The sequence below is a fragment of the Pantherophis guttatus genome, chromosome 3, assembly GCF_059756535.1.
Source record: "Pantherophis guttatus breed Tessera chromosome 3, ASM5975653v1, whole genome shotgun sequence".
Classification (NCBI taxonomy): domain Eukaryota; kingdom Metazoa; phylum Chordata; class Lepidosauria; order Squamata; family Colubridae; genus Pantherophis; species Pantherophis guttatus.
In genome coordinates this window covers 90,892,202-90,906,760 of record NC_142065.1, presented here as the reverse complement: position 1 = coordinate 90,906,760, position 14,559 = coordinate 90,892,202, and the positions used below count along the sequence as shown (strand labels likewise).

At 36.3% G+C, this 14,559-nt stretch overlaps 1 protein-coding gene across 3 annotated transcripts in view; it reads left to right on the top strand.

Annotated features, from left to right (window-relative positions):
• The window catches only part of VAV3 (vav guanine nucleotide exchange factor 3), a 187,364-nt gene that overhangs the window by 117,978 nt on the left and 54,827 nt on the right, over nucleotides 1-14,559 (top strand). For all 3 annotated transcript variants that reach the window (XM_034437390.3, XM_087890015.1, XM_034437391.2), the window contains exons 16-18: nucleotides 4,201-4,302; nucleotides 5,673-5,770; nucleotides 13,898-13,920. In XM_034437390.3, coding sequence (XP_034293281.1) covers nucleotides 4,201-4,302; nucleotides 5,673-5,770; nucleotides 13,898-13,920 — 223 coding nt within the window. The remainder of the gene's footprint in view (nucleotides 1-4,200; nucleotides 4,303-5,672; nucleotides 5,771-13,897; nucleotides 13,921-14,559) is intronic.

The window sequence follows — 14,559 nt, the reverse complement described above, 5'->3', positions numbered from 1 at the left end:
GTAAACATCACACATCACACACAAACTCATTTGTATTCCAAGAAAAAAATTGCTTGACTATTAAAAGTGTTGACGTACATATAAGTTGACTTACTATAAACATAATGTTATCATTTTAATTGTTTATGAAAAAGGAACCATTGAAATAATGCATTTCCTTCTCCGTAGGAAATATGTGAATATATTTATGATTTGCCACATCCTGCTCTTGTGTTTCATATCATATTATTTCAGTCTTATAAGAAGTGACATATAATTTTACTGTATAAACCCCTGTGACACAGTGCATAATGTCTGGTCAAGTATTGAAATGAGGAAAAGAGTTTTTAAAGCCATGGTTTATGCCACATTATATTGTCATATGAGAATTCACCTTTCCTTTATAGCAAAACAGGACTGGCACATTTTGTTATCTACTTAGCATTACTGCTTTTTCTTTTGACATATTTAGAGTCCATTTCTGGTGCTCATAGGATAGCAATATAAAATGTAACAATATCAGTACTTACTGCAGAAGATTCCTGAAAAAATATTGAATAATAGGAGAGTTCTAGAGGAATGTTTCTTAAACATTTTGCTCACCCATTTCCACTTTTAAAAAGTATGGAACCCCAAGTAACTTTTATTTGTATTGTTTATATTTACCAACATATACTGTATTAAAAATTAAAATTTATACATCTGTAAAGGTGGGATACGATAGTTAAAGACACAGCTTGTCAGCTGGAAAGCTGAAAGCCTGGGTTCAGGATCCAAGTGCAGTGCGATGGGTGAGTTCCTGCTACTTGCCCTAGCTTCTGCCTACCTAGTACTTTGAAAGCATGCAAATGTGAGTAGATAAATAGGTACCACTTGGGTGGGAAGATGACAGTGATCAGTGGGCCTTGGTGTACAGTCATGCTGGCCACATGATCATGGAATTCTCATTGGACAACGCTGACTCCCTTGGCTAAGAAACGGAGATGAGCACTGCCCCCTAGAGTTTGACACGACTGGAGAGGGGAAACCTTTATCTCTTTACATTTGTAGAATATTTATTGAATCATATCAAAACAGCAATATCACATTAGATAATAGAGATTAACACAAATATTTCTCATGAAAAACCCTGTATTTTTAATGACAAGAATTACATTTTAAAACATTTTTTGCAAATGTCTTTAATATCTGTCCATTTTGATTTTGACCCTGTGAGAGGGTCTTGGGGGACTTGTAGGGCTCCTCAGCCAGCTTCGCTAACAAGGATTACTTTTGAGAACAATAGATTATTAGACTGTGTGATCAGGCTAACATTTCATATTAACCCAAAAGTAAGATTCTCTCTCTCTCTCTCTCCCTCTCCCTCTCCCTCTCCCTCTCTCTCTCTCACACACACCATTTGAAGAGAGGGGAAATATAATAATAAACTTAAGCAAAAGCTTTGACAGTCACTCTCTCCCAATCTATGCTAACTTGCAGGATGGTTGTGAGGACAAGAAAAAGTATACCTTGAGAAAGTGTGTGTTTGTCATGCTTGCATGTGAGGAAGCTGCCATCCATCTAAGGTAACTGCAGTTTGGCTGAAGATATTCATGGCATTTCCCACACAAATGCTTAGCTTGGGAAGCCAGGTAGGGAATGTCTGGAGATGGACTCTGAAACTAAGAGGCTGCTCTTATTTTTGCTTTGCCATTATTATGGCACTACTCTTCAACCTGCCGTTGACCAATTTTAATTGAACGCAAAAAGGAGAAGACAGGAATAGAAAATTAAATATTGATCTAGGGAATAGACCTGTGTTGATTACGGAATATTTCTAAGGGCCCTAAGCTAGAAGTTATTTGGGATAGAGATCAGTGGAAGGATGTTGATTTAATTGGATGAATTTGTAAGCATTGTCATTTTCTCAAATTGAGATTTTTTCAGCTACATATGAATGGAAGTGGAAGCATTTGCAATGAAGATCTGCCTCGTACGAAATCTTATTATTAAGCAAGGACTGTGCCTAGAGCAATGTTTCTCAACCTTGACCACTTTAAGATGGCTGGAGAATTTTGGGAGTTGAAGTTCACCTAGTTTAAAGTTGCGGAGGTTGAGAAACACTGGCATAGAGTTTGACTGGTGGGTGATATTAAAAAGCAAAAAGTGAAATAACTTAACATGCCTTTACAGAGGATAAACTTGCTGGAAAATTACTGTGATTTAGGATGCACCCAGTTTAGGATGCACCCAGCCCAGTCCAATCAGTCTCTTGATGCTGATCAGGGCGAACAGACATACTTCTTAGTTCAGTTAGCAAAAATGTAGCTTTTTTTTTTTTTAAAGACAGCAGACTTAAAACAAGTTAACTGACAAAACAAAACCAAAAAATAGGCAAAATCAGACAACAGTGACAAATCTTCTCAGCTTCTCAAATCTGATGCTTTTCAAATGTGGTCAAAAGAGTAGGTAAAAATAATAAACATAATAGAATCTCTTCTTGCCTTTCTAATTATCATAAAATGCAGAACCTATGTGTAAGAGCTTGAGATAAAAATAATTCACTGCCTACTACTCAGCAGCTTTGCACTTTCTTAATATTTCTGCTCACTTATTAATGTGAAAAGGCAAAATAGAAAACTATAAATGTTCCACATTGTAATATAACCTACATTTTACTGTGACCAGAAATCAATGTTGGCATTATAAAAAAAATTGTGCATGGAGGCCACACACGTAAGGATAATGTGTTCCATTAGCAACCAATGTGTTCATTTTAAATTGCTTATTTAGACAGGTCTGTTGGTGGATGACAATATGAGCAAATATAGCTTTTGCTGGAAAATCTATACAGCAGCAAATGATACAACTGATAGAATTCTATTCTGTATTACTGTCCCCCTTGTTAACCAATAAATATTTGAAATGCAATCTTGGATTTCTGCAGTTAAAGAGAACAAGGAGCATTAAAAATAGGCACAAATCAGGTATGTCTCATGGATAATGTGGGATGTTTTAGAGAAATATATAAACAGCAAAACCATTTAGGTGTATTATGGACGTCACATGACGGTAAACAATATGAAGAAGACTATTGAAGTCATGACATTTTTTACATCTCTAGACATTTAGATACGGTGGAGGTTTGATGGTATATATAGTTTGTTATTAATATTGATATAAAAGAAACTTCCCTGAGCTCCAGTAGCATTGCTTTCACTTGGATTAAAACTCACATTTAACCCTAGAAAACAAAAGTAGTCCAAACCTATGAACTTCAAGGAGATATGGAAGATCTTAATGAAGATATGGTTGAAATAAGCAGTGTACTCAGGCTCAGGAATCTGAGAAAACAGTAGGTGAAGGATCAGGAAACTTCTAGTGAAGATAGGTCATGGATACTTCGGGCTGCAGTTCTTAATTTACTTCTCATTGGCCATGACTCTTGATTGGAAATAAAATCCAAAACATCTGAAAGGCTGTTTTGGGGAATTACTCTGATGCACTAAGATTTAAATTCAGTGCTATGGGCAGTTCTGATCCAGATTTTATTTATGACTCAAATGCTCTCTAAATATGCTCTGGCTCAGATATGAGAGAGAGTCAGATTAAAAACTCTAGCATTAAACTACAATCAAATTATATTTTGCTTAGATAGTATCTTTGCATTTCCCAAATGCCCTAATTGGGTTTTTTTGGTGAATTGAGAACTTTACACTGTCATACAAGGCTGGCCCTGGGATAGAAATCAGAGATGTGAGATAATAATTGGGTTCATAACTTTCTAAGATAAATCAGGATTAGGATAAATCCTGCCTCACAGTCACAGTACAGAAGTGGCTTCTTTCCCCCTTAGTTTTGATAAGAAATGCCAAGACTGGTAAAGAATGTTCAGATAGCAAGAAAAGATACAAGAAGCAAATTTCAGGCTGTTCCACTGTGCCATTTGTCATTTCTACAATTATTTTGACGACAAAACGAAATGGATCCTGACAGGCAAACAAGGACCAAGAGTGGTTTTGGCTTAGCTAAATTACATAATATAATATATCAGTGGAATAAAGCACAGAAGGCTCTCCTTCTGCAGGAGAGAAGACAGACCCCAGAGTCTTCAACCAAATATACCCAACAACTTATTAAAATGCATATTTAAACATTATCTGCAGTTTTTTCTAGGTTTGAAAATGGAATTATTTCTCTATTAATATTTATGAATATTAAAGAATCTATTTTACATTCTAGGTCAAACATAAGGCCCCAGTTTGCAGAAACAAGTACACATGACTTTAAAATGTATACCTTCACTCGTGTAACATCCTGCAAAGTCTGTCAGATGCTTTTGAGGTAAGTGTCAAAACAGCTGAAGCCTAAAAATTATATTACACTTGGGAAAAACAATGGGATTCAATAGACTCATCAAATTATCGGGTGGATTCTACCTTTCTTTTAAAGCTAGCAAGACTTAAATTCTACAAATAGCTGTATAATTCAGCATTAGCATGAATCTATGTTCAAATAGTAAACATTTCCCTCTTTTTGAGTGATAATTGTGTGCAAAATCAGTGATGTATTATTTTGTTTTGTAAAGTGTAATTTCTACTAGTAGCTGTTATATTGCTTTCTAAGTTCATTGCTTTTAAACTCATAAACGCTGCTTTTCAAATTGACCTTAAACAAAGAATTATTTTCCACTAAGGCCATTGAAAGCTAAGAAGAAAATGGGTTTTTTTTTAAAAAAAAATACAAATGCTACATGACATGTCATATACTACATTCTTTGAGTCCAGAAAGATTCCAATAGTTGAATATTGTGCATTAAAAATACAGTACTGATTAAAAAGAATACTTAGCATTGTATTCCCCCTTGAGAGAAATATGCCTTTACAAATCTGGGATTGCAGGGTAGCTATACTATAAGAAAGCAGGCTAAACAAAATATTAAAATAGTAAGTGGGTGCAATTAAGCATGATTCATTTGACTGAAAGAAAAATAGTACATCCGTGTCTATTATGATTAGATTACTTGAAAAGTATCCTATATTTTCCTACAAAATATATCCTGTAAAATATAAAGTCCTGCAAAAGCAATATCGACAGTAAAGTGTGCATATGACCCCACCGTTTTTAAACATGAAGCAACATATAATATTATAAACATACATATTATACAGTTGTGTTATGTCATAATGTGTGAAGATAATGTGCAATAGTCATGAGCTCTGAATATATAGCAGCAATAAATTTCACTGAGCGATGTGTCATATGAGCAGCCTCTGCATAGTCATCACATTTATTGTGATTACACATCTCTCTCTCTCTCTCTCTCTCGCCATTAAAAGTAACAGATATCATCAAGAGTCTGAGGTTGCCACTCCTAACATCCCAGAGCTTTGTCTCAATACCAAGTCCAGGATTTGATCAACACTAAAATCAGATATACTGAGCAGAAAAAAAGTTTTGGAATGATCACACTATTGTGGATTGTTGACCTTCCAAAAATGTATGTGCTTAAGTAATCAATGTCCATTAGATTTGCAAAAACAAACAAACAAAAAAGCATTGCTGGTTATTGGTATTCAGGGATTTATTACTATATAAGCATCTGGAAGTATATATGGGTGCATTCTTGCCACACATATTAAACTGCTTCATATTTTAATGTTTGTTACATTATACCAATTGTCTTCTGATTTCCATACCGTTTTATATTTCAGGGGAACATTTTATCAAGGCTACTTATGTTCGAAGTGTGGGGCTGGAGTCCACAAAGAATGTTTGGGAAGACTTGACAACTGCAGAGTTAATTTAGTTGGTAAGTCATCTGCATTGTTTGGAATTCTCTTTTAATTAGGTCATAAATTTGCCAGATTTAATTAAGACTTAATTTCCCTTAAGTTGTGTTCATTGTATTTTTGTGTTAATATATTTATAAATACTGCTATAATGGCTTTTGGGGAATCAGTACCTTTTGCAATTTACTGTGAAGCAAAGAGCCACTGGAATACCGTAAGGAGCTTCCAGGAATCATATAATTAGATCTAGGTATCTGATAGAACTTCCTATAATTCTCAAATTACAGCTCCCCCCTTTCTGATCTCTCATTGAAGAAATTTTGGAAGGGATTACTGTTGAGAGTGGTCACTGTGAGTATTCAGAAGTTTACTTGGAGGAATTTATAAATTGGAGAAGGCAACCGTTAATTATAGCTTATAATCATCATCATAGAGGCAGTTTGGTCTAGTAGTTAAGGTACCAGGCTAGAAAGCAGGAGACCATGATTTTTCAAGAATCAACTGGACTTTCTGGTTTTTCTTTGAAGACATTTCACTTCTCATCAAGATGTTTCTTCAGCTCAGAGCACAAAGACCAGTTAGTTGCCTCTTGAAAAAGCACATTTGGGACAAGCATGACCTGGATGACTGAGAATCTCCATAGACAGGAGACCATGAGTTCTGGTCCCACCTCACATGTGAAAGTCAGCTAGGTAACTTTCACCTAGCCAGTCATAGACTGTTAGCTCATACCACCTTGCAGGTTTGTTGTTATGGGGAAGTTGGAAGAGGAAGGTGTGTTGAGTATGTTCACTTCCTTGAGTTACTTGTAAAAATAATAAAGGCAGGATACAAATAAATAAATGGTCATCTACTTCCAAAACACGTTGTTGTTGTTGTTGTTGTTGTTGTTGTTGTTGTTATTATTATTAAAAATTATTGATTTGTCAACAAGTACAAGGAACATAGACATAGACATGGACACACGAAATAAAATTGGCACAAATAAAAGGATATAAATAGGCAAAACATAGCCATAAACACATAGAACAGTGATGGCTAACCTTTTTGCCATTGCGTGCCAGGAGGGGGGGGCGGGGGAGGGTCACGTGCGCACGTGCGCACGCGCATGTGTGTGCAACCCCCTCCCCCCTCCCCCCCAGCTCCTGGCACATGATGGCCTGGTAGGCCCATTTTTCTTTCTTACCTGGTTCCAGATCCTCTCTGTGTATCTGGGAACGGTGAAAACAGCCTTTCCCACTCCCTTGGAGGCCCTACGGAGGCTGAAAAGGCCCATTTCCCAACTCCCGGTGGGACAGGAAGTGACATTTTTTGCTGTCCCCAGCCTCCAGAACCTCTCTAGAAGTCTCTAGGAGCCTCTCTAGGAGTCTCTGGAGGCTGGGGACAGGAAAAAACATCATTTCCTGTCCCACCAGGAGTGGGGAAATGGGCCCTTTGAGCCTCCATAGGGCCTCCAAGGGAGTGGGAAAAGGGTGTTTTCGCCGTTACCAGATACATAGAGAGGATCTGGAGCCAGGTAAGAAAGAAAAACGGGCCTTCCCCACCCCCCCAGGCCCTCCAGAGGCAGGAAACAGCCTGTTTCCCTACTTCTGGTGGGCCCAGAAGGCCCGAAAATCAGCTGGCCGGTGCGCACATGCGCCCCAGAGCTGAGCTGGCGTGCCCACTAATATGGCTCCATGTGCCACCTGTGGCACGCGTGCCATAGGTTCGCTATCACGGACATAGAATGATTACATATAAATGGGGACAGTAGGACAGGGATGGTAGGCACGCTGGTGCGCTTATGCACGCCCCCTTAGGGACCTCTTAAGAAACATGAAAGGTCCACGGTAGACAGTTTAAGATAAAAGGTATGGGGATTAGAGAGACTAACAACAGGATCAGGTAGAGTGTTCCAGACATTTACTACTCTATTGCAGAAGTCATATTTCCTACAATCAAGATTAGAGTGAATTACATTGAGTTTGAATCTATTGATAGCCCTTGTGTTATTACAGTTGAAATTAAAGTACTCATTTACAGGTAGGACGTTTTGATAAATAATCTTATGAACTAAGCATAGGTCGGAATAGTAGATAGTAGATTCTAGGCATGACAGTGAAAGTGGCAGAAAGCAATTATATTCTTTATGCCTTTATTTAATCTTCTCAAAAGCATCTGTTTGATCATTAAAGGAACATAAATGCTGGTTTAGATACTCCACTGTTCACAACCTTATGTGGAGGCCATTTGAAATTTTGAGTAAGCTTTTATTTTTTACTCAGATTACTGAAACCAAACATGGCAACTTAAATTTTTCACAAAGCCCTTCCAGCAGGTATACAGAATAATAGATCAACCTGTCTTCTGTTCATAATTTGATCATTTAAATAGGGCAGTTTTCTAATTTTAGAAAATCAGGTCAGAAGTTTTAAATAAATTGGAGAAGAACATCCTGCATCTTTGATGTTGTAATATGATAATTTATTCATTAATCCATGAAGTTGTCTGCATGTGATCTTTGCCTCCGGCAGTTGAATAGAAATCGTTTAATTATTTCACCCATGATAGGACTTGAGAGAAAATCTGCAAACTTTTGTGACCAATTGATGAGGCAAATCACAGGACTGTACATTTTAATGTTGTGTAAGATAAGAAAGGATAAATATTAGGAGTGTGCAAAATCTTTCCCCAAAATGACAGGTTTTATACAGTGGTGGGATTCAAATAATTTAACAACTGGTTCTCTGCCCTAATGATTTCTTCCAACAACCAGTTCACCAAATTGCTCAGAAAATTAACAACCGGTTCTCCCGAAGTGGTGCAAACTGGCTGAATCCCACCACTGGTTTTATACCTGTCTGCTTTCTGCTTTGAGTAAATGGAGCTGTGTCATGCTTCCAAAGCTGATCATCCTGTCTGGTAATTGCTAGTTAAGAATACTGATTTATTTTCCAGACTTGTATTGCTGTTTTGCAGAGAATATAGCAAGCAGCCAGATACTTGCATTTCATTATTTTAAAATAATGGGTTAATGCTCAAAATATAACTCAGTGAAATGCTACAGCGATCAATTCTGTATCAATCACTCATTCTGGTGATGAGACTGAAACACTCCCACCCCCCCATTCTCTGCTTTCCCCAAACAGAGTAATGCTCTCTAGATAAGTTAAGTACAAGATCCAGATTTTGCCAGCCAGCACAGCCATTGCTGAGAATTCTGGGAATTGAAGTCCACACATCTAGAGAGTGCTACAGTCAGCTGTTCTCCCTTCATCATCAGTTGTAGGTGCTCCCTACAACTACGCCTACGCTGTTACAGGTGTTATGTCTGCCTTGTATGCAGTGTTATTTCTCTCTAGCATTCATCTCCATTGTTCAGTGATGCATTTCCTGCCTCTCTAGGATTTACCTCTATCTGCTCCTGTAAGGCACTTCCTGTTCCTGTTGGATGTATATACAGCTCAGCTGGGGCGAGGGCTCGCGTGCCTACCTGTGGCACACGTGCCATACGTTCGCCATCACGGGTATAGAGTGTCCTGTTTGTGCAGGAATTGGACTCCAAGGTCCCTTCCAATTCTGTTATTCTAGGAATTGATATGGAAGGAAGTTGCAAGCTTGCTGAGATTTAAGTTTCACTGCCAAACCTTTAGATGGTGAAAAAGCCTACTAATTATCTAGAAAAAGTCTACTACTATCTAAAGCACTAATAGATTTCTGTTTTGAGTGTCTGGTTATTGGTCCCTCTCCTGAAAAAAGTAACTTGACCTCCTAACAGTGATTATTATTTTATAAATATAAATGACATAACTGCCTGCAAAGGGGAAGTTAAAAAAATCTTAATTAGCACTGTTTAATCACACCTGTGTTCTGTTTTAGCAAGATAGATTTTGATTTCCTTCCAGAAAAACATTTATATAAGCACACAAGTCAGCAGGTCTGAAGACTGTATAGGGTGTGACTGTGAATATTTTTTTAAGTTAATGGAACTAAAGTGAATGGCAACACCTGGACACCTTCACTGAGTATAGCTTAGACCTGATTGCCTAAATTCTACCTTGTTAAAATTTAATTTGTAAAGTCCTTACTATATTAGATCAATAGTAAACTGCAGTTAATTTAATTGGAAACAGAATAGTAATTACGCTAAAAAAAATAGGAACTAGCGGTCCTGGTGGAAAATGTTACACCAATCCCTTTGCCTTTGTTTTCAAAGAATACGTAACAAAAAAATGGAAAAACACTCAGCTCTTTTGATTTTTAGGGTATTATGCAAAGGTAAATTTGAATTTTTTCCAGCAGACAGATGTAACCTCATAATTTCTTATGAGTGTGCACATATATTTCATTTAGATTTTACATATTTAGGTATTTTTTTGCATTTAGGTTTTATATATTTAGGTATATTTTTAAAGCAGAAGTCAGCAGCTTTTTCATGTGGAACAAGACCTAAAAATACAATTTTGAAAAATGCTATGGATACCAAAAAATAATAATAAAAAAATAAAATAAAAAAGGAACATATCCAGCATACTGTTTGTTTTTAGAGTAAACAACAATATGCAAAGTGCAAATATGAAATAAAAAGGCAGTAAGCAACCGAAATTCAAAGTGTGAGGTAAGAAAATAAAAGAAAAGGCAATTTAATTAAATCTAATTTGCACAAACTCTTATTTGCTCTATCCTTTCACACCCATGCTTCTCAAACTTAGCAACTTTAAGATGTGTGGACTTCAACTCCCAGAATTAGCTGGGGAATTCTGGGAGTTGAAGTCCACACATCTTAAATGTTGCCAATACTGTTCCATATCTTTCTACCTTGAAAACCATCTTTGTTTGCACTGTGTCCCTGTGACAATTCAGTGTCTTTTTGTTTTTAAAGAGTCTGTTTTTCAGGATCCCAAGAACTCCATTTGATCACAAATTTCGCAGTCTTTGAATATTCCACTCTCACTCTTTAACTCTGAAACCAAACCAAGATACTCAGTGTTTCACCCTCAACATAATGACAACCTCATTCATTTTGCATGATCCTTTCTTCTTGATCCTATGTTGTTTTGTTTTACCACATGCACTTTAGTTTCCTATTTCCACAGCATTCAGTTTATTTTTATATTTCTCCTGATGTGCCCCAATTCTCAATTCTTTTAACGAAAAGGAGCAAAAGCATTAAAAGCCACTTTGACTTCTTGGACGAACATTCATTTCTCACAAGAGACTACAGATAGTTCTCAACTTATGATCGTAATGGAACCTGTCCATAGTCGTAAAACAAGTCAGTCAGGTGACCATACCCCCCCCCCCAAAGTATCAGAAATTTGAATCTGGGTCGTTAGTAGTCCCAAGGTAATCCATTGTAACTTTGAATGGTTGCTAAGTAACCTGTTTAAGTCAAGGACTACCTGTACTAACTTCCAATGATCAGCATTTGTATGAATTCACCTTCCTCCCTCTATTTCCCTGTCTATAGTAAAACAAAGTACATAAATTCATCCACTTGCTCTAGTTTTCCCATCTACTTATGCATAATATGTGTACTCCATTTTGCCAAGGTCTTTGTAAGATGCAATGAAGCGTATGGATCTGAAAATTAATATACCATGTTAGCAACCATTTATTGAAAATCAGTTTGATTCTCAGCAGCATGGGAAAAGCCCACTTAAAAAAACATGCAAGACTGTTGACTCCCCAGGTTTGATTCTCCTATCCTTCTAATCAGAATAGCTCTCTTTAACTATAAATTAATTACATCCAAAAGTTTTTAAGAAAGCGAGGTTTGTGTGTACCTTGTGTTCATATAGTTTGCATTATGACTGTGAGCTTGATTGAAATCTTTTGACTCCTAGACACTCAACCCATCAGCTTATGTTGACAGTATTTACAGTCTGCTCATGAGGAACAGCTGTCTGGAGTGCAAATGGGCGATCCCACAACCTCACCTTTATCTGAAAAGATTGTGCTGACTAGAATTCACTATCTCTCATTACGATCTTCCTGTAGACATAAGACCCATTTTTCACACATCAGTGGTGGGATGCAATCAACAAGATTTGTAGGTTCTTAAAACCATTTTGCATAATAGTCTACTTGGGGTCGGTTTTTCAGTTGTGCAATGGAGAGAAGAAATTCCTGGATAACTGCCTAAAATTAAACAATCCTAGCTTGTGCATTACAACATCTCTCTTGTCAAATTAGGAGAATCATATTTCATGTTATGAGAAGCTATTCAAATAAAATAGAGGGCATGTCCACTCATGTCTTGAATTGTGTGTTACTTTGAGTGCATATTAAAATGTTCTAATTTGAAGTTCGTTGCTCATAAGCCATTTTATGATGCATATATAATCCAGCTCTCTCTTGCTTTTCCCCTTATTTTTAAAGTATATACCGTCTTGTGAAGTAAACCAGTTTTACCATAGTATAATAGGGCTGTGTTTTCTAAAAAAAGGAGAGAGCTAAGCACCATTTCATGATCTTTTAAGAGCTTGATTATTTTTATTTTGTAATATTAATTATGATAGTTTTCAATTTGATTTTGTAAGAAATATTCGCAAATATGAACTTTATATTTTACTTTGTGGTTCCTCTACATTTTTAATATTGCATTTCAAAATATATCATGCAGAACACTGCTTGTTCTGTTTTCTTTTTTTAATAAAAAAAATCTGCAATATTTTAATTCCAGTAGCTTCCTTTTGATTATCTATCTAGCCATCCACATAGCTATCTGCAGTGACTAGTTCATACATACATATCTATCACATGATTTCTTATGATTCATTGATTCAAAATTTGATGATTCAAAATGAATGTAGTGAACTGGCTCAGATTAAAACAAATAGTGGCTAGGATATAAAAAAGTCTTTCTGGATCAGAATTATGGCTGGAGGATCTTGGCAATAACTTAAATCTTTCTTCCCCCATATCAAATCAGGATTCCTTTAGAGGAGAACTATAATTTGATAAATGCAAATGAGTGTTCTTGAATGTTCAAAGCTCATCCAGCTGGTTTTTGGATCTAGAATACCCTGTTTTCCCCAAAATAAGACATCCCCTGATAATAAGCCCAATCAGGCTTTTGAGCGCATGGCAATAAGGCCAAGCACTTATATTTCAAAAAAAAATATAAGACAGGGTCTTATTTTCGGAGAAACACGGTAGTATTTTTGAAGTTAAAAGAAGAAATATGAACATTCTGTTTATAGGACAAGTTTTGTAATGTTTCATTCACATGTGCCAATCACTTACTGAATCTACTGTCTAAGACAATGATTGTTTGTTTGATTAGATTTATATACCGCCCTACTCCCGAAGGACTCAGGGCGGTGAACAGCCACAAAGTAAAACACATAAATATAAAATTTAAAAGCAGAATAAAACCGAATTAAACAATTTGGCCCAAGACAAATTTAAAACACCCCAATAATTTAAAAACAGATTAAAATGTATATTGTAAAAAGAACAAAGAAAAAAGGGGAAAAATTAGGCCAGACCAGCTTGGTGGAATAAAAAGGACTTGAGAGTACGATGGAAAGTGTGCAGATCTGGGATTGTCATATATATGTGGATCAGTCCAAAGCTCTTTCAATATTTGGCTTAAGACAGGCTAGGATTTGGTATGTTTTGTCTATCAGAGAAATGTGCACAAAATATATGCACATTGTGTAATGAAAAAACTCCATATAAGTCTTACATCAGAATGAGAAATCAATGTAATATAATGTAATAATAATACTAGACATATAATAATATATTCTGGATATAGTTTTTTGGGAAGAAGAAACTGCAATTGCTCTATGCTAAAGTCAGGATTCAAATCACTGTATACTTTTAAAACTGGAAAATGTTCACCTCTGTAAGTTTCTGCAGACTTTAGAGTGTTTCAGAGATTTTAGGCACTCTATTGGTTCAGAAAGCTGTGTGTCATGGAGTTAAGCATAAACCCAGCACTTTTTATAGCTGTTCAGTGCTGCCTGACTTGAGCCAATAAAAGTAAACACAGTTGCAAAATAACTAGCTGAGCCTCAGGGTTGTTGGAGCATAAAACAGGTTATCAGCTAGCAAAACAAAGTCGTTCTGTGTACTCTCACTGTATCCCTGAGCTAGGGATTATTGTTGTACAGTGAGCGTTCTGTCACTGACCATGCCAATTTTTACATTTGTTTCAGAACATGGAACCCTGAAACATGAGGTAAGTGTGCCTTTTCTTTTTTTCTTTCTTCTTTTTTTGATTTGATACAGTATTTGTTGTGGATATGATCAAAATGCCTCCTTTTTCATATCTGTCTTTTAGCCCTGACAGAAGGTAAGAGGTTTTTTTAAGATATGATGATTTCTGAAGGAAATCCTTCAGAATGCACTCCTTGCATTAATCCTAGATTAAAAAGAGAAACAAAAGATCGAACTGCTGAAAATGAAACATTGTTAAGTTATATTGATTTCAGGGAGTGCAGCTATTAAATGCATAACTCTGCAGTTGAAATCCTGCATGTTCTTCATCCATTTTGGACCATGTTTTAACAAGTATTGCAGGTTTTGCATAATTTTCTTCCAAATCTTTTCAGCGTACCGGAGATTAACAGAAAGCACGTAGCAAGAAAAAACAAAGTAAATTCACAAGTAAGGGCTAGTCCATAATGCAGCAGGAGAGTAACATGGTCTAAATTTCCAAGATATATTTATATAGAATTTAATGAATGAATACAATCCTCTGCCATTCTCAATTGGTGAGCAATAAATTGAGCAGCAAAATGCCGATTTTATAAAGTTGTCTAAGAATTGCTTAGCAAATGTAAACACTTTGACTGAATGATCATGGTAAGTGACATTT